Source organism: Nothoprocta perdicaria, unplaced genomic scaffold (genome assembly GCF_003342845.1).
Source record: "Nothoprocta perdicaria isolate Ctin4 unplaced genomic scaffold, notPer1 scaffold_171, whole genome shotgun sequence".
Lineage (NCBI taxonomy): Eukaryota > Metazoa > Chordata > Aves > Tinamiformes > Tinamidae > Nothoprocta > Nothoprocta perdicaria.
Window position 1 is genome coordinate 125,840 of NW_020454883.1, and position 23,434 is coordinate 149,273.

Consider the following 23,434-nt stretch of genomic DNA (forward strand, 5'->3'; position numbering starts at 1 on the left):
CCAGGAGAGGAACTCTTCAGTCAGAAACCGATGGGAGGAAGTGATGAGCAGATGTCCACACCAAGCTTGTCCTGGGGATAAGCATCTATGGATAGGGACCTGGAGCAGGAAACGCTGCCCACCTGGGAAGGGAGCTGGACAAGATGCAGAGAAGGAGATCACAGAATCACAGAATATTCAAGGTTGGAAGGGACCTCTAGAGATCATCTAGTCCAACCTTCCTGCTCAAACAGGCACACCTAGAGCATGTGGCACAGGCCGGCACCCAGGCGGGTTGGGAAGATCTCCAGAGAAGGAGACTGCACAACCTCCCTGGGCAGCCTGTGCCAGGGCTCTGTCACCCTCACAGGAAAGAAGTTCCTCCTCATCTGGAGACGGAACTTCCTGTGCTCCAGCTTATGGCCATTACCCCTCGTCCAATTGCTAGCCACCAATGAGAACAGCTTGTCCCCTTCCTCCCTGCATTCTCCCTTCCTGAACTTATACATGTCAATCATATCCCCTCTCAGCCTTCTCTTCTCCAGAGAAAACAGGCCCAGCTCACTCAGTCTCTCCTCGTACGAGAGATGTTCCATTCCCTTAATCATCTTGGTTGCTCTTCTCTGGACCCTCTCGAGAAGCTCCACGTCCCTCTTGTACTGGGGAGCCCAGAACTGCACACAGTAGATGGCACAGTAGATGGCACCACAGAGATGGCACCTATTTTCTCCTCCTTAGGCAGGGTGCCTGCCTAACAGGGCACAAACTTGGCACTAAGGGAGGAAACTTCCTCCAAGTGTGGGAAAGCCCAGAGCCATTTAGGAGACTGATCATTTATTTACTGAAGTAAATTTTCAAGTGGTCTCATAAGAAACTTTTCTCTGCCTATTTTCAATTAAGAAGCTTTTATTTCATAATATCCTTTATATTAATTATGCTGTAAATACCTGTTTGGGTAAGAAATATGACTTACCTTTAAAATAACAAAACGAAACACAAAATAAAATCTCTCACTTCATCTGGTAAGTGCTAAAATATTTTTCCATGTAGTTCTATTCCAAAAATAAATAAATAAATAAATGTAAACAGCATTTTACTGTTCCTTTAAACAGCTTTCCCAAGCTGTCCCACAGTGCACAACATAGCAATGAAATAAATGGAACTCTTCTCTTTTTACTCCTGTTGGCCGGTAGAAATAATGTGACTAAGGGCCAATGTACCTCTAAACCTGGCAGTGTCATCATCCACGAAGCTGCTACCAACTGCCAGCAGCCCGGCCCAGTGGGCAGGCGCCAAGAGCAGGTGGCCACACTTGGGGGAAGCGCCTCTCCATCTGGTAGGACCTTCATCACGGGGACCTGTGAGAAGGTTTCAACCAGTTTCTCCATTCCTGGCACTAAAAGAACTAGCAGAATATAAAGAAGATTATTTGCCAAAAAATATGCTTCTTATGAAGACTGCTAAGACACTTAAACCAAAATTACACAATGTTATTCGTTTGTTTTTTTTTTTGATACAGAAGCACTCAAATTAATTTAAAATCAGTACTTCAGTGAATGCAATGAAATAAACTTCTCTGAATGTGGCAAAGAGACTCRGAGGACTTAAATATTTCTCTTACGGTGCTTTCCAGTGCAGGCACTGCAGTGCTGAACAGGTGAGGAGAAATGTTTAGTTACAAAATGCTTTAATTCTTAACGACTGATCTGTTCCTGTTGCCCAAGTTAATTGAACAGAAAGAACAACCCACCCAGGGAGGAAGCAATTGAAACTGGGTGCCAGTCTTTTTAACAAAAGGGCAAGGACAAGCTCCTCCACTCGGACACCACTTTMATTTTTTCTGGAACTCCAGTTGAGCATGGGCTCACCATCCAAGAACCACTTGGCAAAATCAACTGGGAAATTGTATCCAGAACTCAAGCGTTATTAGCTGTAAAAAAGAGTATTTAACAGGAGAAAGAGAATTTCCACATTGCTCATAATCTGAAACAAATTGCCAARCACAGGTGAAATGAAGAGATTGTCTCTGAAGAGTTTTAACTTGCTTCTGTAGTAAACAGAAGAAAAGGAAATTCTTTTCCAATTTCTTCATTTTTATACAACTTCATTTTTATACAGCAACAAAAGACTTCCCATTTTAATTTTCTTCAGTTGAATTGATTTCATTGCAGACAGAGGAAAGCTTCTCTAAGTTATGCACATTAATAGATCATTTTAGTAGTACCTAGAGAGTATGAATGTTTGCTTAATCTTAGAAAATGAGAAGGATGAATTATTTTGACAAAGGCTGTATGACATGAGAATAACCTATGGTGACACCTTGTGGGAAAACAAAGATAAAATTACTTACATAAATCTGATCTAGAGTGATTGTGGGGGGGAAGCAACAGTTATGGTTTGAAAAAGAATGAAGAATATTGCACTAGTCATTCCTCTCATAKTCTTTGAAAGGAGGAAAACTTAGAAATTTAATAATGTTTGGAAATACTTTTAGACAAAACCTTTTGAAAAGACATAGGAGTACATTTCTTCCGATAACCAAGAGAAAAAGAGAAATGGGAGTGGGGGAGAGGGGAATGAGAAAGACAGAGGCTGCTTTGTTCCTGATTTTCCAAAAGCCTTATCCCTTATCCCTTGTGCACTGATACTGATGCAAAACTAATGTGATTTTATTCTGACTCAGAACAGTAGTATTTTTTCCCTTCATTTTGCTCAGTTTTGAATCAACAGTAAAACAGTCAGGCAGATTTCTGGCTGTCTACTGGGAGCTTTGCTGTTAAAATGCTGTGTAACAATAGGAAATGCGACAGCTTTTCCTGAGTACAGAAGGGTGTGTAGATCCAGTCTGSATCTTTTACAGCTTCTTCATGGTCTTTCAAAACTTCTTTCTGGGTGATTGAAAATTAAAATGTTAATTTCTCTTTGAGCCTGAGAACAGCATGAAAGCTTTGAACAAGCCAAACATTGTACTGTATAGGAAGGACTTAGTGAATCATTGAATTTTACAGTCCTTTTTTCCTGTGCAGTTCTGATACCTCCCATGAAATTCGTAGAGAGAAGCCTGAAGGYTTTCTGGGCTGTTGGATCAAACCCCTGGTTTAGGACCGTGCTCAGTTTCTTTACTCTCCAGGAATATACTGGCCTATAATCAAAACACCAAGGCACTTACTGGGTGAAGTTGAGCAGTAGTTCTGCAGCAAGGCTTGGATAGATGTTCTTTGCTGTTTCCCCACTTCACCTTGCACATTACCCCTACTTGCAGGGACTTACAGCCTCCCCTTTTCCATGAGCCGCCACTAAAAGGAAAGTCCTGGCAGCCTGTTGTATTCTAAGGTGACTTCAGTGTCACATGGCAGCAGAAAACTACTGTCCYTCTCTTCTCTTCCACTTCTGCAAGTGGGATGGTATCAGCTAGAAACCCCACTGACCCTGCTTCTGAAAGCACCTGCAAAGCCACTTCCCCATCTCTGAAACTGCAGTATCTCATGTAAACTCTTTGGGATCCTGCCAATCTGTTTCTGAGCTTTTAAGTCTTTTCACCTAAGTCTTTGTACTCCCCAAAAGGGAATCAACCATCAATATCGTCTTTTAATTCAGAAGTTGGCCACTTTGTTTTTTAGCAAAAGCCAGCCATCAAACCTGGGTCCCCAGCTAAGAAGAAAGCTAAGCCTAAATAGGGTAGCAGGGACCTTGCTGGTGACAGGTACTACCTGACCCCATGTGACAAGTTGGCAAAGCATTAAAAAGCCATTGTAAAGACTGGATCCCTGGCTTCTTATGTGAGGAGGACACATTTCTCTCCACATGTGTCTAGGGAAGAGAAAAGTGACAGCTCTACTGAGTCTGATCCCACGTATCCTGTAGAGATTGGGTTCCATAGTCAAGATCCATCCTGAACCACCGCTGTGAGAAAGACCCAGGTTCCATAGCTAACTTTTTCTCTGCCCTCTCTTCAGTTGGAGGAGAAAGAAAYTATGAGTAAGTGGCAGCAGTGGCCCACGAGAGCTTTGCTGTCATGAGGCTGCCTGCAGTGGGAAACCCCAGGAAAAGTATTAGCCTGGTATCCTGTGCTGACTTTTCCAACGGAGCACCCAGTTCTCTTAGGAACTTCTAGTAATGTGAAGTTGTTTTTGCCTATCTGGGCAGAAACTCCCTATACCTATTTCTTTAGAGATAAATTGTGAAAAAAAATCCCACAAACAAACAAAAAAAGCATTTTCTGCCCGTAAGGATGCAAAGAATAAAATAAAACCACAATGCTAGAAGCATTTAACTTGACTCTTTCTTAACAGAACTATTTGTATAATTAAGTTTTTGGAAGATCAGGGATTAAATCCATAACATTTTGATATTTGGATACCACTGACAGGGAGGGGAAGAAAATTGTAAGAGATGCTACCACTATTAATACGCTTTTTAATTCAYATCTGGTATTTGTGTTGCAATCTGTTCATGAAAAATCATTAATATAGTATTGGCAGAAYATATATAAAATGCAATAACTGTTTCTGTACCAAGAGGGAGCAAGGTCTTTAAAACTTATTTGTTCCTAAATTTGTTTGATACTGATTCATCATTTCCCAGGAGTTCTGACAGGTTTTTCCTGTCACTTGTGGGCTAGGAAGCTGATTAAATAACGCACAAAATAGAAACTATATGCAATATATGCTATTCTCTAGTTCCACCTTACTCAAAAGAATCTTTCCCAAACATCAATCTTTCAAAGAAAGCAAGTGAGATATATGTAAAAAGCAAGTTTTATGGTCCCATGATCATCTCAGGATGTCGTTAATTTATTATATAGCATGGTGCTTAAAGTCATATGGTATATCACTGTACTTAAGGATTTTTCAGAAACTAATACAGCATAGGAGAGCAACTGTGCTATTTAAAAAACCTCTAAAGAGTCGTTTGTGAAAGTATTCAAAGAAAATATCTCTGTGATTATGTGGAGTTGGCAAATGGATCATAAACAATTGCTTTCCTTCATGAATGGAGCCAAGGTGTTTATTTCAGACAGAGGAATAAGGAATGTACATGCAAATCTATTTTATGGCTGTATTTCCAGCTTTATGTACCCAGTAGAACTTAAGGCTTTGCAGGCTGTGCTCTCATGCAAGGTTGCCTGTGTGTCTCAGCGCTGCAGAAGAGCAGCAACACCTACTTCTGTGCTGTAGCTCCTCTCTTTAGYTGCCTGCACTGCTCAGCAGCACTTCAAGCAGAGATACTTGTGCTCCCACCAGACCAGCAAAGGACTACAATGATATTTAACCTTCGCAAATAATGGCGCTTACTACCTCAGCTACAGCACTGTGGTGACGTGTCCCAGCTTTGGGATCTTGAGCTGTCATCTGCAGAGCATTCCCTCCGTGCTGGCTGAACACGTGAGTGAGCACAGAGCACAGGCAAGTGTGTTGCCTGCATTCCTTTACGGAGTCTAGTCTTTTCACATCTCTGAAAGAAGTACATTACAGATAAGCTTTTTGCTGTCCCCACACACCCTATCAAGGGGATGTCTTCATTCAGAATAAGTACATAGGGAAGTTGTTAAATCAATGGCAAAAGCAATTTCATGTCTCCTTAACCCATTTTCTTCCCCTAACACTTGATTTCTGACATTATTTGCCTTATTTATGAACTAAAAAAAGGCAAGGATCGCAAGCTGAACACTTTAGAAAAGTACACAGTCCATTAAAAAAAAAAAAAAACTACTTTCTACCATATAAAAAAATGTATTGGCCTCTAAAGGGGCAGTAAGAAGACAATCTGTTGGAATTCTTCCAGCACAATCCTCCTGGAAAAGATATTCATTCATGTTCCACTACATGTAGAACTTTTCTTTAGAAGGAGAAAATGTTCTAGGTACTACAAGGTATCCCGTTGTAGTCCCTCAAACTTGAAGAAAGTGAGAATGCATAAAATCTGGCAGATCAAAAGGAATTTTTCCTGCATCTTGCATGCATAGATCAGAGAATCACAGAATCACAGACTGGCTGCAGTTGGAAGGGACCTCTAGAGATCATGTAGTCCAACCCCCTGCTCCAGCAGGGACACCCAGAGCACGGGGCACAGGGCGGCATCCAGGCGGGTTTGGAAGATCTCCAGAGAAGGAGACTCCACAGCCTCCCTGGGCAGCCTGTGCCAGGGCTCTGGCACCCTCACAGGAAAGAAGCTCTTCCTCACATGCAGATTGAACTTCTTGTGTTTCAACTTGGATCCATTGTCCTTTGTCCTGTCACTGGCACCACTGAGAAGAGTTTGGCCTCATCCTCCCTGCATTCTTCCTTCAGGTATTCATATATATTGATCAGATCCTCTCTCAACCTTCTCCAGGCTAAATAGGTCCATTTTGCTTAGTCTTTCCTCATACAATAGATGCTTTAGTTCCTTAATCATCTTAGTTGCTCTCCGCTGGACCCTCTCTAGAAGCTCCACATCCCTCTTATACTGGGGAGCCCAGAACTGCACACAGTACTCCAGGTGCGGCCTCACCAGAGCTGAGTAGAGGGGCAGGATTCCCTCCCTTGACCTGCTGGCAACATCCTCCTGATGCAGCCAGGATCCCATTGGCCTTCTTGGCCACACTGAGCACGCTGCTGCCTCATGGTTAACTTGGTGTCCACCAGGACTCCCAAATTCCTCTCTGTGGAGCTGCACTCCAGCAGGTCAACCCCTACTCTGCTCTGGTGTCTGGGGTTATTCCTTCCCAAGCGCAGGACCCCATAATTGCCCTTGCTGACARTAATAGATGACAGTGCTGTAGAAAATGGTTTAAATTTCCTCAGCAGGACTGAAGAGGTAAAGGAATGCTTTTGATGACAGGTCAAATAGGTCTTATTTCCTTTATAATCTGTGAATGTAAAATAGTTCGTCTCTGAGACATACTTGCACTTTGAGGTAGAAATAGGTACACTGCAAGATCTCCTTGGTGTGAGAGGACTTGAGCTTCCTTTATGTCCAATAAATTCTTATGACCAACCTCCTTGCCAGCTCTGCAAAGATTAGTCTCTTTGGGGAAGAAGCAGCTCTGAAAGTCAAATATGATGGCATTTCCTAATTTGTGGAGTACAGATGAACTCTCAACATCTTTTTTTTCATAAACAACTTCATACTTTGATGACTATTACTGAGTCCTGACCTCAAACTTACTCATATTGTTTTATAGTTCACAGGTTTATAGGCATAAGACTAGGCAGCTAAATCATTATTAAATAAGTATAGTTTAAATGATCTAATATTTTTAGAGAGCACTTGTGCTGCCTTTGACATTCAGGGTGATAATCTCAGGATGAAAAGCTGGAAGGAAAGATCCAAAGTCTTAAGTTCAACAGAGCATCTCAGTATTGAGCACTTAATACATTATTTAGGAAATCGTCTCAAACTTGAGTGATCTAATACTGTTGAAAATGGTCTTTTCCTACTACTGAAAAGTGAAGAGGGAGATGAGGGAGAGGGGCTTAGCACACCTTAGCAAAGCAAGCTTTCAAGGGAGTTTCCTCTCTCTTCAAAATAGGGTATGTAGGTACTACTATTAACCAGCTTACAATTTACTACTATTAACCAGCTTACAATTTAGCCTTAAGGTATTTCAAGCTCTTAGAGTGAAATAGGATGCTCTGCTAACAAAATCATTGGCATTTTCCTGAAGGAGTGAACCATCTTTTCAGGAACACTTTGTAGTATATTAGACTTTCAAAAGGCCTTAGCCTTTTGCAATGCTTGATTGCGTTCCAYGCAGGATACATTTTTCATAGACACGCCACTAGAGGCCACTCCTGTACTAATAAAAAGCACTGGCTGCTGCAGGGGAAAAAGGTAATTTCATGTATTAGTGAAGAATTAACTTAGCTTGAACTGAAGACTATCATAAAAATGAAAGTTGGTAGGGAAAAATATGATGTGCAGATATTTCTGAAATTTACAGCAGAATTTGTAGTGYAATATATTAAAACATGCAGATAAAATAATGATTTGTAGGGTTTCATTAAAAGATAAAACTCTTAAAGTAAACCCAAGTTTACTTTGATCTAGTTACAATAATATTGAAATGCAGTACTTCCATTAACCAAAGAAATAAGGAAAAGATGTTCAGTAAATAAAAAACAAACMACCACTTTGAAAAGGGCTCACAGAAGTCACACTGCTGTGACAAAAAATTACAAACAAAATGACACGTAAGTTAGGAAGGAAAAGATCATGTAGGAATTTTCTTGACAATATTTCTCATAACATTTCTAATAGCAGAAAAATTGCCAGGAGAATTAATAAACTCTCTTTATTTCATATATTTTGTTTCCTTATCACTACTTCCTGCTAATCAATATTTATCAATAACTTTCACACTTCTGGGGGTATCTTTCCAAAAATGTTGAGTTATAAAGAAAAGGAACTTGTTAAAATATTTCCTGCTTTTCTGCTGAAATAAAATTTTAGTATAGATTTTTTGTTCTGAGACAAAGAATAAAAATAATACAGGTCATGTTCTAGCAATATTCATTCAATGTCTTTTACCCCATGAGGGCCAAGCCAGTCATTTTACTTCGAAAGCAAGCTGCTACAGGCTGGTAACTTACTACTTCAGGTCCTGGCCCATCATCATCCATACTAATACTCCAACAATATCAAAATACCAGTTAAAAGTCTGACACATGTGCTTACAAACAATCAAGCTAGTGTTTAATAGCTTAAAAGCRGTAAAAAAATAGTAGAAAAACTGCTTTGTAGCAGCTTTATTCACTTGCAGAATAACAGAAAAGACCACCCATGGARCATAGTGCTTGTGCAATATCTTATGTAGCTCTACCTTCCTCCATGCTTCCAACTTCCTAAATTATTTATGCAATGCCTGTTAATCCCAATAGCTTCTGGAGGCTTCTGCAACTAGTACCACTTGCTAGCTGTTTCTTGATTAACGAGTTCTTGATTAAAAAGGTCCTGCGTGTTTAATTGTTGACTGCCTGCTGTTCAATGAGTTGCTAGGGAAACTAATTAGCTGGAAAGTGGGAATAAAGCAGATAAGTCTTGAGGGGAGAGTAGGGTGGCAGTGAAGCTCTGCTTCAGCTACTGTGGGCTTGTGCCCCAGCAGGGTGATGGGCTGCTGGGCCTCATCTGTGACACTGAGTGGGACTCCAGCATGGCCCTGGTGTGTGGAAAGGGGCTTGAGCAGGGTGCCCGTGCCTGCAGCTGCAGGTGATGGTGGCCTCCTTGCATGAGSTGTGCATGACCTCGGGCTGTGTGGCTAGGTGAAGAGCCTGGAGGAGGACGTGAGTGGGCTGTGTCTCTTAGTGGAGTGTGTGGGAGGTTGGCAGAGCTCCTGCAGGGGCGCTGCAAAGAGGACAGCCCATGTGCTCTGACCAGGAATGGTGGATGGGGTGGGGTAACCTGAGGGAGGCCASTGGAAGCCTGTGACTCCTGGCAGCAGGAGAAGGAAGGGTTCCTTCTCCAAGCTCAGGCCTGAGCACAGATTTGGTGCTGGGTCCTGACAGGYGGGAAGGGGATAGGTGCAATTAAGGAGGCCCTCTGGACCAGTTGAACATGACCTGAGCATCCACACCTAGAAGAAGCAATGAGTGGCAGTGTCCTGATGTCTCCTGCTGAGGAGGCACCCATCTGCTGACCAGGCATGATGCTGTAAGACACTTGCTGCTTTGTGGTCAAGCAATAGGGCTTGGCTGATGGAGGGATGACCAAAGATGATCTTGATCTCCAACCATTACTATTTGCTCATCATCAAGATTTTGCTAAAGGAAACCTGCAGCAAAGCAAGAGTGACTACAGGCCTTGAGGGGGCAAAGGACATGGGAGTCCATGGAGTGATCTTGATGCCCTCCTGCATGGGAAAGGATGAAGTAAGAGTTGACCTAGTCCCAAGAGGTAACAACCCATTTGCTGCTGCTGTATGCATTTTTTTGATTTCTATCGTAACAGGTCATCTTGGAGTAGCAGTAAGAGATGGGACCCACTTAACAAAGTGAGGTAAGAGCATCATTGTCTACAGATCTTCAAATCTGGTGAGGGGAGAGTTAAGGTTGTACCGTAGAGGGTGGTGATAACACCTTACAGAAAGAAAAGGAGATTTATGGGATGATGAAGCCAGAGATCCCCTGAACGGGAAGGACATATGGATGTCATGGATGTTGTCATGAATACATGAAACTTCAAAGAACCAGAATAATCCCATTCTGAATTCAACAACTGACAACTTGCTACATGGAATAAAGAAAGTGGTCTTAAAACAGCATATTCTGAGATCATAAGTGCTGGAAATAGATATTCCACACAGAACAGCAACAGAAATTTTTATTCAGAATATCTTTTAGGTTTATCATACCACAGAGTTTACTCTGAAAATTCTTTTTTTTTTTTTTTTCTCTATCCCTCCGTGGTTGTATCCAGCTCCTCTGTTTCCTTTGATTCTGTTGGGGGGAAAGAAGTGATTGTTATGGGACAACACATTTTTTTTTTTTCTTATMGTCATTTCCTTGTAATATAACTTGATTTTGCTAGACCTATAAAAGGAACATGTGTTGCCTCATTAATTCCAGAAATAAAGAGTCTTTATTTTTTTAACATAATTAAGGAGTTAGAATGAGATTCTAGAACATCTATCACATTTCTATGCTTCCACACGTGATTTGTCCAAASTCTTCTTCCAGAAGAACAAAACCCAAGGGGAATTCCTGAACTGGCTTATGGGAATAGCCTAGAAAATGTTACGATCAAGTTCATTCAAAATTGTTTATTTGAATCTAAAGCAATCTGGGAGAAACCAGGCTCAATGAACTTGTACTACATTCAAAGCAGAACTCTGCAGAAACCCTCCTCAGATTSCTGTGAGATTTCATCTGGGCCTTAGGATGCTGTTAGGTGTTACTTCAACACATTAGACCAGCTACCTGGCTAGTCTGCCCTGAAGCAGAAATGGTCCAGAGGTGATGGGCAAAGAATAAGTAAATTACATGGATCCAAAGAGCTGCCCTAAATGTTCAGGATAACTGTCTAAAGTATTTTCAAAGCATATAATAGTCTTTCTCACCTCAGTTTTTGCTTTGATTCATTATGATATGGACTAATSACAAATGGAGAAAATTAGCTGATATTTTTCAGCATCAACTATGCAGCTTTGCAAAAACATTAACATTTAATAACTGCAAGCTACACATTTTAACTGGGTTCTGAAATCTGTTTTCTCATTTTTTTGCACAGAAATGCAATCACTTATCTCAGTTTTGTTGATTACAGAGTCACAGCAGTTCTGTGAGCTGCCAACTATAAGCGCAGACAATGCTGCACAACAACGTGATACCAATGTGATACAATGTGATTTATCCAAACAGTTAAATAGGTATAAACTTGACTACTTAAAACCAGCTGCTATTTTTACAGGAGTGGCATGAAAAGCGGAGCTTCTTATGCTCTCCTTAGCATAACAGTGAGCCTCTCAGCAGTATCATGTTTTCAGCTGACTGGCATGCATCACATCACAAAACCAACCTGATTGCTCTTTCTTCTTTTCTTACCTTGATCYTCCTGATCATATTTGCTTTCTTCTTCTTCTCTGCTTTCTTCCTCTTCCTCTACCTCTTCTGCCTCCTTTGTTGCGCTCAAAGGTCCACTGTATGCCTCGTGAGGAGAAGGCTCATCATCCCCACCTTCCACTGACTCATCAGTGACTGAAACATGAGAAATTAGAAATAGGTCTCCTTCAAGCAAGAAAATTTTTACATATCTGCAACTGACCATTGCTTTTATGCAGCAACTACTAACTTAGATTTTAAATCTGCAGTTCTGGGGAGAAATGCTTTTCTGCAACTGCTTATCTGTCTGTCTGCATACCAGGCCATAAAATAGACTAGAACAAATCACACGCTTCCCGAGAGAGATGTGTCTTATTATGCTAGCTAAAACATAGGTACATATTGTGCAGTTTATGAAAACATTTGGAAGTTCCTAATATTCAATATTTGGTAAATTATAAAGAAAAAAAAMCCCAATGTTTTGTAGATGATGAGGAAAAAAATTTAAAAGGCCTCTTATACCACCAGAAATGAAGACTGAGTAACATGGATTCAAGTGATATTTGAACAGTGTTTGAAGTATATTTCCAGATGTGCGTCAGAGCAAACCTGCACTTGATGGCATTTCTTCCTCTGCTGCTGCTGTTCCTTCTGCTGTTCCTTCTTCTGCTGGTGCTGCTGCTTGTGAGGTTTCCGTGGGAGAAGGCGGTTGTTCCACACTGGGTGTCCAGAGTGTTACTTTGGTAATATCTGCTGCTTTCCACTTGGGTGGAGCAGAGAATGGCTGTTCCTCCTCCTCTTCTTCCCCCTCTTTAGCCTAGAAGACAGCTCAAAAAGTCCAGAATCACATCCACGGGATGCGTAAGGGGATGGTTAAGACGATGTTTCTGTGTACTAAAAGCTCTTTACCCAGATCCAAAACGATAATGACACAGCCTTTTAAACCACTGCCAAGTGAAGCAACTTCAGCAGCTGCAAATCTTGGAAAAGAAGAGCTGTGCTTTAGAACCCTGAAGCTGGTGGAGTACGAGGAATGACTAAAGTCTTTCAGCTTTCTGTCTTAGAGGTAAATTTTGTTTATCTGTTAAACAGAGTGACTGTGAGGGGCCTATTGGAGGAATCTCTATCCCATTGCCCCCCACCCCCCTGGTTAGATTTACTTCAACTCAGTTTAAGGCATTTTATAGATTACTTGAGAGTACACTTAATTTACCAAGTTCTTTAATGTTCAGTATAGTTTGCACTGTTTCTTTTACCTGCTCTGCGTGTATGTATTCACCGTGCTGCTCACATCCACTGTCAAAGACATACTTGCCTCGACCTATAGGCTACACAAAGAAACAAAGTAATGAAACTATAGTTAGTACATTCTCAACACATAGACATAAAATATGCTTTACTGTGAAATTCATACAATGGTTAGTAACAGTTTGAAAGCAAGATTGCTGATAAACTTTGTGTTCTGTCCTGAAGCTTTCATCCACTAGATTAGTGTTTAAGAAAAGGTCCTRAAGATGGGAAGCCTTGTGCCTTATTTTAAGCAGAAAGAGATCACTTTAAGGCAATTATTATGATAATTGTTCATATGAATATAGAATTTTCCAGCACACTTACATATCCATTCAAAAACATGCCCTGAAAACGGTGGTTTAGGTGGATAAGTTCAGCTGCTCCTCCCTGGCTTCCATTTATCCAACCACCAACATACTTAGATCCACTTTCTTTGTAGACGTACGTTCCTTGCCCATGCCTGAGCAAAAAAGAAATAATTTTGTTTTGTACTGATGAATATTAAGAGTAGAGAATGCTGTTGTACTTAGGATTTTACACCTGTATGATTCAAGTAACTGAAGTGACTCATGTTGGGAGGAGGGTAAAGGTCCTCCCACTGCACTTGGTTTGACACAGTAGGCCAGACTTTGAAAATAACCTTTGCATTTTAATGGCACGGGGTGAAGAGAAAAATTCACTGTAAGAATGAAACAAACCTATTGTGATTAAACCAGTCTCCAGTATAGCTGTCTCCATTTGCATAGGTGTAAAYTCCATAGCCATGTCTCTGGTCATCCACCCAGTCACCTTAAATGAGAATTAAAAAAAGAATTAAAAAGATGCAATATATTTCACTGTGCAGTGTAATGAACAGTTGTACAGTTATCATGTAAGATTCTAGCTAAGTTCTGCACTAATTTATACAAGACTGTAGTGATTTGTAGATATGTTCAGTATTACTCAGGACTTGGCATACACCACTTGAGGGCATGAAAAGAATAAACTGCTACTAGATACCAAATTTCTCATAAAATCCAAATAAATCTGTGTAAATAAATCTACATAAATAAATCCATGCCTCTTGCAGAGCCTGTAGTACAAAAGGAATGACAGGAGAGAGTTACACAGCAAATTTATCTTTTTAAAAYAATACACGCTCCAAATAACTATCTCCTGGCATTGCAGTGGGGGCATAGATGTGTCCCTTCAGTTACTTCTCTGTGTTTTACCTTCATATTTTGACCCGTCTGGATAAAAAAACACGCCCTGGCCGTGTTTTTTGTTCTGACGGTACTCTCCAACGTAGCGAGCGCCGCTCGTGAACCTGTAGGTGCCCTGAAACACACGAGGCGCAGGTAAAGCCCGTGGCAGCTCCCGCTCTGGTGCACGGTCCCGGGAAAGGGGCCTGCAGGGAGGGACACGGCTGCCGCCCCACCTGCCCGTTCCGGAGGCCGTGCTCGTACTCCCCGTCGTAGGTGTCGCCGTTGGGGAGCCGCGCTTTGCCGCGCCCGTGCCGCTCGCCCTCGGCGTTGCGCTCGCCCTCGTACTCCTGTTCGCACACGGTAGGAGAGCGGTTAGGAGGGGCAGGCACGGCTCAATCCCGCCTGAGGGAACGGGCGGCTTCTCGGGAGCGAATCCCTCGGGACAAGGCTCCCCTCGCAGCCCCCCTGGGTGCGGGCTCTCCCCTGCCCTGCCCCTCGCCGCCCCCGCGCACCCCGAGGTCGGCCGCGGCCTCCGACTCCTCGGACTCCTCCGAGCCCAGGTCCGACATGGCGCCGCCTGGGCCAGGCCGTCGCCGTGGCAACCGGGGGGCGGGGCCGCGCGCGCCGTCGCCATGGCAACACCCCCCCCCCTTATACACCCCACCCTCCCCAACCGCCGCGCGCTGCTGTCCCCGGTGCTGGGAGCAACGGCCACGCGGCGGAAACTTCTGGAAAAGTAACGGCGAAGTAACGGCCTCCATGGGCACGGGCCCCAGTGGGGGACTGGCTCCCCAAAAGACTCTCGCCCAAGGCGGTGCAACAAGCCCCACATGGTCACAGGACTGGTAGACATCCAGGAGTGGGCGAGAGAGGCTTTCCCARAAAGCAATCCATTTTCTTCTCCTTTTTCTTCTTTTATTTTCCCTCCCGTGCTGTACTAAAAGTGCCATGAAACGACATTGTGACATTTGAGATGGGATTTGAGGCCCCTGAAGCTCGAGCGTTAACAGAGCTTCCTTCGTTCCTTTTTGAGAGTTCCCAGCAGTTTTGGTTCATCTCCAAACAATATTTAAGATTTTAAAATGATCCCTCCATCTATTCCTTTTTGCTCCCTTTTTCACCTTGTCAAGGTTAATGTTATCCCAGAGTTCCAGTTCATGGCTCTTACCTATATCTTACAATGCCAGCATATTGCTTGGTCTTGTTCATTTGCTAAGCTGACCAGACTTTCTCCTTGAGCAGCCTCGTGCATCCTGCTGGAAATTGAGCACACTTCTTAAACTGAAGACAGAAGACCAATAACATTCTGCTCTAATAGCCAAAATCCTGTTGGATTTCCAAAGTTAGCCTGACTGTATGGTGGAGCAGTTAGACATGGACAACAGAAATGCATTCGAGCAATCATCAAAAAACACATTGCTATACATCCATATAGGCACATATGCTGTCACCTGCATATCTGGGGCATTACAGGATTGTTAGCAAGCAGGCTTCATGTTTCAGTATGATCAGCAAGGAAGAATTCTTTTTTTTTTTTTTTTTTAATGTAAAACACTGCCCAACTGCCCATAAGGCATAACTTAAGAACAGGGAAACATTCTGTTTCCAGTCACGTCTAGAGGTTAAGTAATGATGACTGTAGGTCATCAAACAAGCATGTGATCTGGCCTGAAAAATCCTGTGTTCCTGTATAAATGAAGAGACAGGAGAACAAATTTTCTCCCACATTATTTTTCTTTTAAATTGCACTGGACCATTACAGTGACAGGGGTGCTGGGTAGTTCTTAACATAGGGCCTCTTTTGCATTTCATGTCACATTTTTGTTTATGTCTCATAACAAGGCAAGTGATTAGAAAATGTGATGGATGTCACCTTTTCACCTAGGTCAAAACTTCACCGCTCAGAAGAAAAACAAGGTCACCTTTATAAAAAAGATTCACCATACTTTCAGGTAACCTTGTTAGTTTTCATAGGAGCAATCTGAATAGCCAATACTTGGATATGTCACTTTTGTGACATTTGTCTTTATTTGTTAAAATTTGGCAAAGATGAAAAAGGAAGAGAAATATTGCTAAACATCACTGTGCTCTTATCTAATAAACTGCCTCCCTTTTAGCTTCCAAGTTAGCACTCAGTTACTAATTTGAGACTGCTGGAAATACTAAAGAATGCTGGAGTTGAATTTTGTTAGCTGACAGAGCATTAAGAAGCTCTGAATGTGCATTTATTAACTCAAAAGTGTATTTCTSTTTTCACGCAACCTCCCAGCATCTGTTTTGGGATGGTGTCATCTGCAGGATGGCTGTAGCTGCAGTTAGCCTGTAACTGCAGAGCATGCAGACTGCTGCCCTGGTCACTGAGCTCCTGCAGAACTCGATATGAGTGCACCTGCCCGAAGCCCGTTGCTTCCCTTTGGCTCATGATGATGCATAAGTTTCTTTCTGCACCTAAAGGAGGCTAAATCCCTTTATCTGCAGGGAGGTAGTGTCTCCCGTTATGAAAAGAATGGTGATTTAGGCTGTGAGTAGCATACTAAGCGGACTGCATGACTCTAGAGGTGCAGGGGGAAATACGCCGGGGATTTATATAAAGGTGCTCTTTGTTAAACCCRATGGCAAATAACTGGATATGTATTTTAGCTTGTACAGTCACATAACCAAGAGGACACTCACAAATAGGAAGCAATGACAAGCTATCAAACRTGTTCTAATTATCACTAAGTGTTAGTGCAGTGTATCTTGTTTTGGAGTCCTGGAGGAGGTCTGAGGGAGGAACAGTTTGCTTTTCTTGGGAAATAGCCAGAGACTATTTCTCTATAAAAGTTCCAACTGCCCTAATCCTAGAAATGGCACAAACACCTGTATGCCAGGATCACACAGTTTGACCTAAATGAATGATGCATTATTTAAAGTTTTCTATGCTAAGAGACTGCCATGTGAGGATAGCTATAGCTGATACAAATGCAGATAGTTAATGGCAAGGAAGATACATTCTGTAGTTTCTAGTTTTCCAGTTGTGTTTTGTCTGGTGTGTTTCAACATCAAAGTAAAGGTAAACTCTTAAGTGCGTAACTGCTGAAAGCAGTTGCCAGCTGTGGGGTAATATCACCCTTGTTTTTTTGTTCTTTCCTCTTTTCGGTCAGAACAAAAAATTACCATAATACTGTAAACACTATTAAGGCCCTGCTGATTTTGTAAACTGATAATTTACTTAATTGGAAGTTAAGTAGATTTCATATGGCAAGATGCCTAATGTGCTAATTATCATCTCTGCTCTGACTGCTGGCTCTGTTAACATCTGCAGGCACCGACCATCACCCTGGCAGAAGGGGGCAGCAGCCGGCACCGCTGGGAGCTGCCCCGGAGAAAGCCCGGCTGCTGATGGAGCAGAGGCTCCCAAGGGAGAGGGCACTGCAGGGAAGCAGCCCTCAGAGCTCTTGCTCCCAGAGAGGCCTGCAAACGGGCAAGGATGGAGGGAGGCAGTGAAGCCAAGGGCTGCAAGGCAGGGGACCTCGTTGTTCAGCGGAGGACAGCCCTGGCTTCCAGATCCTCACCTTGAACTGAGCTGCGAGTATTGGGGAATGGCCAGAATGCACTTTTAAGGCCTGCTGTGCCCCTGGCTCTCTTTGGACTTTACCCTGTGTTAGCAGAGGGGAGGCCAGTGCACAGGGTAGAAGTTTTGTAGGAGAAAACTCACTGAGCTTTTTTTCCTCCCAGCACTCACTGAGCTTTGGAAACGCCTGTTGTGCAATCAGCATTAGAAAGGGCAGCTCCATTTGTTTACCTTAAGCTGCAATCAGCATTCGGATGCTAAAAAATACAGCGAGGCGCTCACATTACATTTACTTCTGATGTGAGAAAGGTGATGTGCTTGTTTCACACTGTCACTTTAGCCTTGGCAYACTTTGGTTTTCCTACCCTCCAGGAGCTCTCTGTCCCAGTTCCCTGCCCAGCCACCCATCCTTCTGCCAGCGGGGATGCCTCTGAATCAGCTTTTCTTGACTCACCAAGTGGCATGGCTCTCAGGTGTCTTCTTTGCAAACTCTGCCAYGAAAATTAGTCAAGGCAATTTCCTTGACTCAAAGTTGATTTCCTCACGTTACATGTTTCTAGATGATTACTCACTGAGTTGCTTTGTTTTATTTTGCAGGTCCTTGGGTACTCGAGAGAAATACTGTTTTGTTCTGGGCTGCATCAAACATGCAAGCAACAATTTGTTTCTTTTAACAAGGTATTAATTTACACCTTTCTCAGATTATACAAGCTAAAACCACAGTCTCACATACTGTATGGTCAACATCATATACTAATTAAGTATAATCTGGAATTGCCAGAGAAACATAATGAAACAAACAAAATCTAATATACTATCATCAATTTCTATATATATTTAGTATTTTTTATCTCATTCTGAATGAGGCCAGATTCTGAGGTGTCTCAATCCCTTGCAAAATGGGAACTCTCTGCACAGCTCTGTTTTAAGTCCTTTACAGGCAAGATAAGAGCTGAACTGCATGCGTTTAAGCCAAATGAAGGTAACCTCTTACCTTGCTCATAAGCAAGACAGAGAAACAACTGAATGACCTTCCTAGACACTCTTTCCTGAACTGCCTTCCCAAGCACGTGTTACTTTAGGATACCCTGGAACCTGGATGATTAGGAAGGAAAAAAATGTGAGAACAATTGAAACAGTGGTGGTGCTTCATTGCGTCTTGGCTAAATGTAACCCTCCATTTTTCTCCTCCAAAATACCCAGGCCGTAGTGCTCTGTTGTGGTTAAACCCTATGCCTAGTTTCTCTGAGCTACTGCTGATTTTAAAGTACAGAGCACACTCCATTTATGGACATATGGGAAAAGTTTCCAGGTTTGTTCTACATAGAGGTTTTTCCTTTCCCTTGAAGTGCCATGGGGATGGGTCACGTCTGTTCCATTTAGGCAGTTGTTGCCTAAATGTTGCCTTTTCTCAAGATTTTTATGACAGTCAGTGTTGTTCCTGAGGTAAAAAGAATCTTATGGTCAGTAAAAGAATAAAATAGCATCAATATTATGTTTATCCTTTTTCTACTTTTCTTTCTATATGGCTGTTGTTTCATTAAATAAGCAAAGAAATAAAACTCAAACCTAAGATTCTTTATTTAAGCATAATTTGTAATGACATACAGAAAGTGCAGCACCGCCTGTTCAGAATATCTGAAGTCCCAACGTAGCAACTCAGAGTGAATTCAAAACAGAAGAGTGAAAAGATTGAGGTAGAAGAGACCAATTTGCTGCTTCCTCATCCCTGTCACCTTGGATACCTACATACTTAATCTTATTTATGACTTGCAAGGTGCAGTTGCTTCAGTGTATGCTCTCCATTCGGGGTTGTGTTCCCTTTTACTGTGGTACTCATAACTACTCAGGTGTTTCATTTCTATTTCAAGCATTGATAGACTGGAGAATTTTCGGTGAATTAAAAAATGCCTCAGCCTTTTCTTCTCCTATCAGCACCTTTAAGTGTTCAAGCCCATACACATAGGTATGGAAAAAAATAAATTTTCCCAGTCTATCTATTTTAATCTGCTTACTTCTCAGTATTTGTTTCGGTAGCCTTTTCTTGCATTTCTACTCCTCTCTTTTCGTCAATTTAGGAAGAATAAAAACAAAGGTAAAGTAATGAGAGAAACTTTCAAGAACCTCAAACTAAACCTTAYGCTTTTTGGTTCCATTCTTGGAATACTTAGTCATTTCTGTATGATAAAAATGTTGGTACTCCCATGAACAGTGTTTTTTTTGTTTGTTTTTTTAAGGGATGATTAGAGCTTTAGAAAAAGGAGTTTTTCTCATCCTCTTGCAGTGCAAGGCCAATGCAAACAGACAGACAGACTGATCGATCAGTCATGGGACTACATAGTTTATTGCTGTTTGCTTTATATCATTCCCACAGTGTACACGCTGTTCTTATCCAGGCTTTGGTAAAAGGAAATCAGATGGAAGGTAAGATGGTCCATATGTTGCTTTGCAGGCTCCATTTATAGTAATGCAGCTTGTAAAAATATATATATATATTTAATCCTGAATTCTCACTACTTCTTGACCTTTTTTTTTTCCTGTGTGCAGGTATGAGAGGGCTGATCTGGGTCTCAAACCACCGAAAATGCATCTCAGCTACAGGGGACACTGGTGCGTATTACAACAGGTCACATACGGTAGCTCTGCCCAGGACTTCCTTCAGTAGCTCTTGCCCAAGAGGCACCACCGTGGCTCTACCTGCTCCTTACACAAATCATTCATCAGACATGAGAGGATTTAACAGTTCTGCTCTGCACACCTCTGGAAAACCTCCTTAGGAATGACAGTAGAATATGATCAGCAAAGCTGATTTCATTTTTTTGAATGAATGGGAGCCTGATAGGCAACCTGTGGGGTTTAAACAAATACCATTATTCTCAAAGCTTTTTTGAAGTCATATAAATATCTGTCCTTGTTCCATATTCCATTTGTTACAGATTTTCTTCCAAAGTTCTTTACAGTTCTTGGGTAGGTACTGGCCTGATCTGGTCGGGAGACAGCTTTGTTGGCACAGAGGTGTTGCCTGCTGATCTCCTGTTCTGGAAACACTCACTGGTGTTCCTCACCAGCTCTCCTGAAAGATMGATGTGACAAAAGTACCTGTCTGGAAGCTCTGTAGTCCTATTAGTGCAGCTCTGTACCACAGCTAAAAAATCCCCTTAACGGACAGGACATACCGTGTTACACGTATACATACGTACAGCTTTAGGGCTGCCTCCCCTCCAGCCACTCCTGAGTATGGCTAAAGCARGCCTGTCATCTGCCTACTGCTCTCCATAAAGATAATAAAGATATATCCTTACAGTCTCTTTTTTTTTTTTCCTTTTTTTGGGTGGGGAGAGTCTCTTCAGATTTTTTTTTTTCTGCCAAAGTTTGATGGCAGTTTTTATTTGTGTTGCACCCAGCATCGATGTAAAAGGCTTATATAATATCCCAGATGCTCTGTTGGGAAAACAAAGCATGTAAAACTAATAAAGGCAACTAAGAGCCATGATTATATCAGTTCTGGGAATTGTGCTAGTTGCTGGCAATAAAATCTATGAAGGTATCAATTTATATACGGTAAAATACTATTTCATAACCTGTTATTATGTAAAAAATTATTAACTGTTCTATTCACCTAGACAAAGAGATCACTTAGTAGCTAAATTGATTAGTCTTTTCCACCCATGCAATTATAAATCATAAAATATGCTCTTGCAATTTACTGCAAGGAAAATAAGTACATTGATCACGTAAAGGATGCATTAATCTGCATTTAGATCTCAGTCAGTCAGCGTCATGTATTCAGCAAAGGAAAGGCTATGCTGACATTACTGACTCTGAAGTGTTTTGCCAAGTCAAGGCGTGGGCAGTTAAGCACACAACCTCTTGTTCAGTGGAAATAAAATCGACCTCTCCACCTAGTAAATCAGATTATATTCTCCAAAAGAGGTATTAACAGATGTGCAACAAAATATCTGTTAATGCCTATACCTTTACTTCTGTTTGGTTTTGGACACAAGAACAAACCATTTTTATTTTCTCCAGTATGAATGCTGCCAGACACTTAAAAGGCCCAGCTGTTGCCACTGTGGCTATCAATAAAACTGTTAAGTGAACCATATCCTTTACTTGTGTGTTTCCTGAACAGGAACTGGTGAGATGTTCTTTTTAATCTCTCTGTGAAGTCTGGGATTACATATGTTATTTTAAAGAATGGGTTTGTGCTTTATTTGTTAGCTGTTAACTCCTGGCTGTAGACCTCTTTTTATGTCAGGCTGACCTCTGGCTCCCCTTTGATGCTCTACTCCAGCATTCTGCTGCCGTAAACAGCACTGTGCACTCAAATATCACTCAAATATATTCCGTATATACGTGTTCTTACTTATTTGCTGGCTTCTGACAGCTTTAGCCGCTGGTGGCCAGCACTAGCATAGCAGAAAGAGCAGCTGTGCCAAATGTGGCAGCCAGCAGTCTGCAGTGATGCCAGAGGTTTATTTTAATGGGAGACATGGTTTCTACTTTAAGCAGGAAAAAAAACAAACAGTTTGTTGTGGTTGTTTGACTTGCACATTTTGGGGAAAAAAAAAAGGAGGCTTGTAACTGAATATAGAGAGATAAGCAAGTCAAAATAAAATGTGAAAATCTGAGGATCTGGATAATGACAGTAGTTGTCATGATAATTTGGGGTGGCTAATTATGCATGCAAACAAATGCAGTGAGATGGGTCTGACCTTTTCTGCTCTGAAGAGGCAAACCTTCATTTTTTTTGTGTGCACCAGTCAGAATAAATGGTGCCTGGGGCCGTCTGCTGCTAATGCAAAAAGGCAGCGGGGTGATTCAAACAAAGCACATTTGCTATCTTTGCCTCTGCTAAACGGGTCATGCAGCAGAAATTATAAACATTGATATGCACTTGTGTTTTGCTCAGGCTGTAGTTACCCTCATCTCTATCATGGTATCTTTCTCCCCCTCAAGGAACAAGAACCCTCTTAGTAAGTTAACAGCATTTCCATGATACAGAAGAATAAAGAGTCATGAAGTAATTCCCTTATCCAGCTCATGCACTGCCATAGTGGGGGATAAATGTGGACGGTTAAAGCAGCTCTGGAACCTCCTTGTTTCTGCCCCATCTCGAGGGGCAAGAAGCAGCTAAGCCTGATTCTGGACACTGGCCATTTTAGCCAAGCTGATGAGTTAAAGCAGATGGTTTTCTTTTGGACTCAAAAAGGTCAGAAGACTGTTCCGTTACAAGCAGTTATGCAGCGTACTTTCCCCGAGACGAGATGAAAGTGTAGTTTGTCTTACAGCACACAATAGTTCTGTAGAAGTTTGATAATGCCAGACCTTTGGGTGCTGAGGAGCTTCTCCTTTTACCTGTGAACTGAAATTGTCTACTTAGAAGATAAGGTGGATCATGATCAAGACTATTAGCTTTCAAAGCAGCGATTTCATAGCATCTGGGAAGGAGATAGGAGGTTTTCTTTAAAACCTCTGCTTCGGTATTTACGAATCTCAGCTAGCAGGATGTGAGTCTGGGCAGGCATCAACATCGGCCAGGGACAAGCTTAAAATCAGCCATTTGTGCAACCCCTCTCTGCGTTTGCAGCACTCCTGTGTAACGACGAGAACCTGATTCTGCAAATATTATTTCACAGGAAAAAAAAATTTTGTTTATTGACTGATAGAATGTGAAGGAAAAGCCTGGTTGCTGTTGTTGCATAGTGGAGCACATGTATGAGGGCCTGAAACATGGGGCCTGCTCACACAGGTGGGGCAAGACAAAGTGARACTTAAATAAAAAAAAATGCAATAAAACACAACATTTTAGCAAGTYGCTGATGCCAGACAGGTGAACCAGGGGCCGTGTTATGCACCTGCGCCACCAGCTCGGGCAGGGATACCGTGGTAAAGAAACACACTGGTGTTTG

General features: G+C 42.0%; 1 protein-coding gene and 1 long non-coding RNA gene across 2 annotated transcripts; both read right to left on the bottom strand.

Annotated features, from left to right (window-relative positions):
- Positions 1–11,549: 11,549 nt before the first annotated feature.
- On the bottom strand, positions 11,550–12,136 carry LOC112944693. The gene is made up of 2 exons (XR_003248816.1): positions 12,105–12,136; positions 11,550–11,651 (listed from the first exon to the last, which is right to left on the bottom strand). It is a non-coding gene; the product is annotated as an uncharacterized LOC112944693 (long non-coding RNA).
- Positions 12,137–12,159: 23 nt separating this feature from the next.
- Positions 12,160–14,538, bottom strand: RSPH1 (radial spoke head component 1; the record flags this gene model as incomplete). The annotated part of the gene is made up of 7 exons (XM_026036162.1): positions 14,482–14,538; positions 14,203–14,316; positions 13,997–14,102; positions 13,484–13,574; positions 13,110–13,245; positions 12,752–12,823; positions 12,160–12,312 (listed from the first exon to the last, which is right to left on the bottom strand). Coding segments are annotated over exons 1-7 (729 nt in total), but the record flags the coding sequence as incomplete, so codon positions are not given.
- Between the last annotated feature and the right edge of the window lie 8,896 nt (positions 14,539–23,434).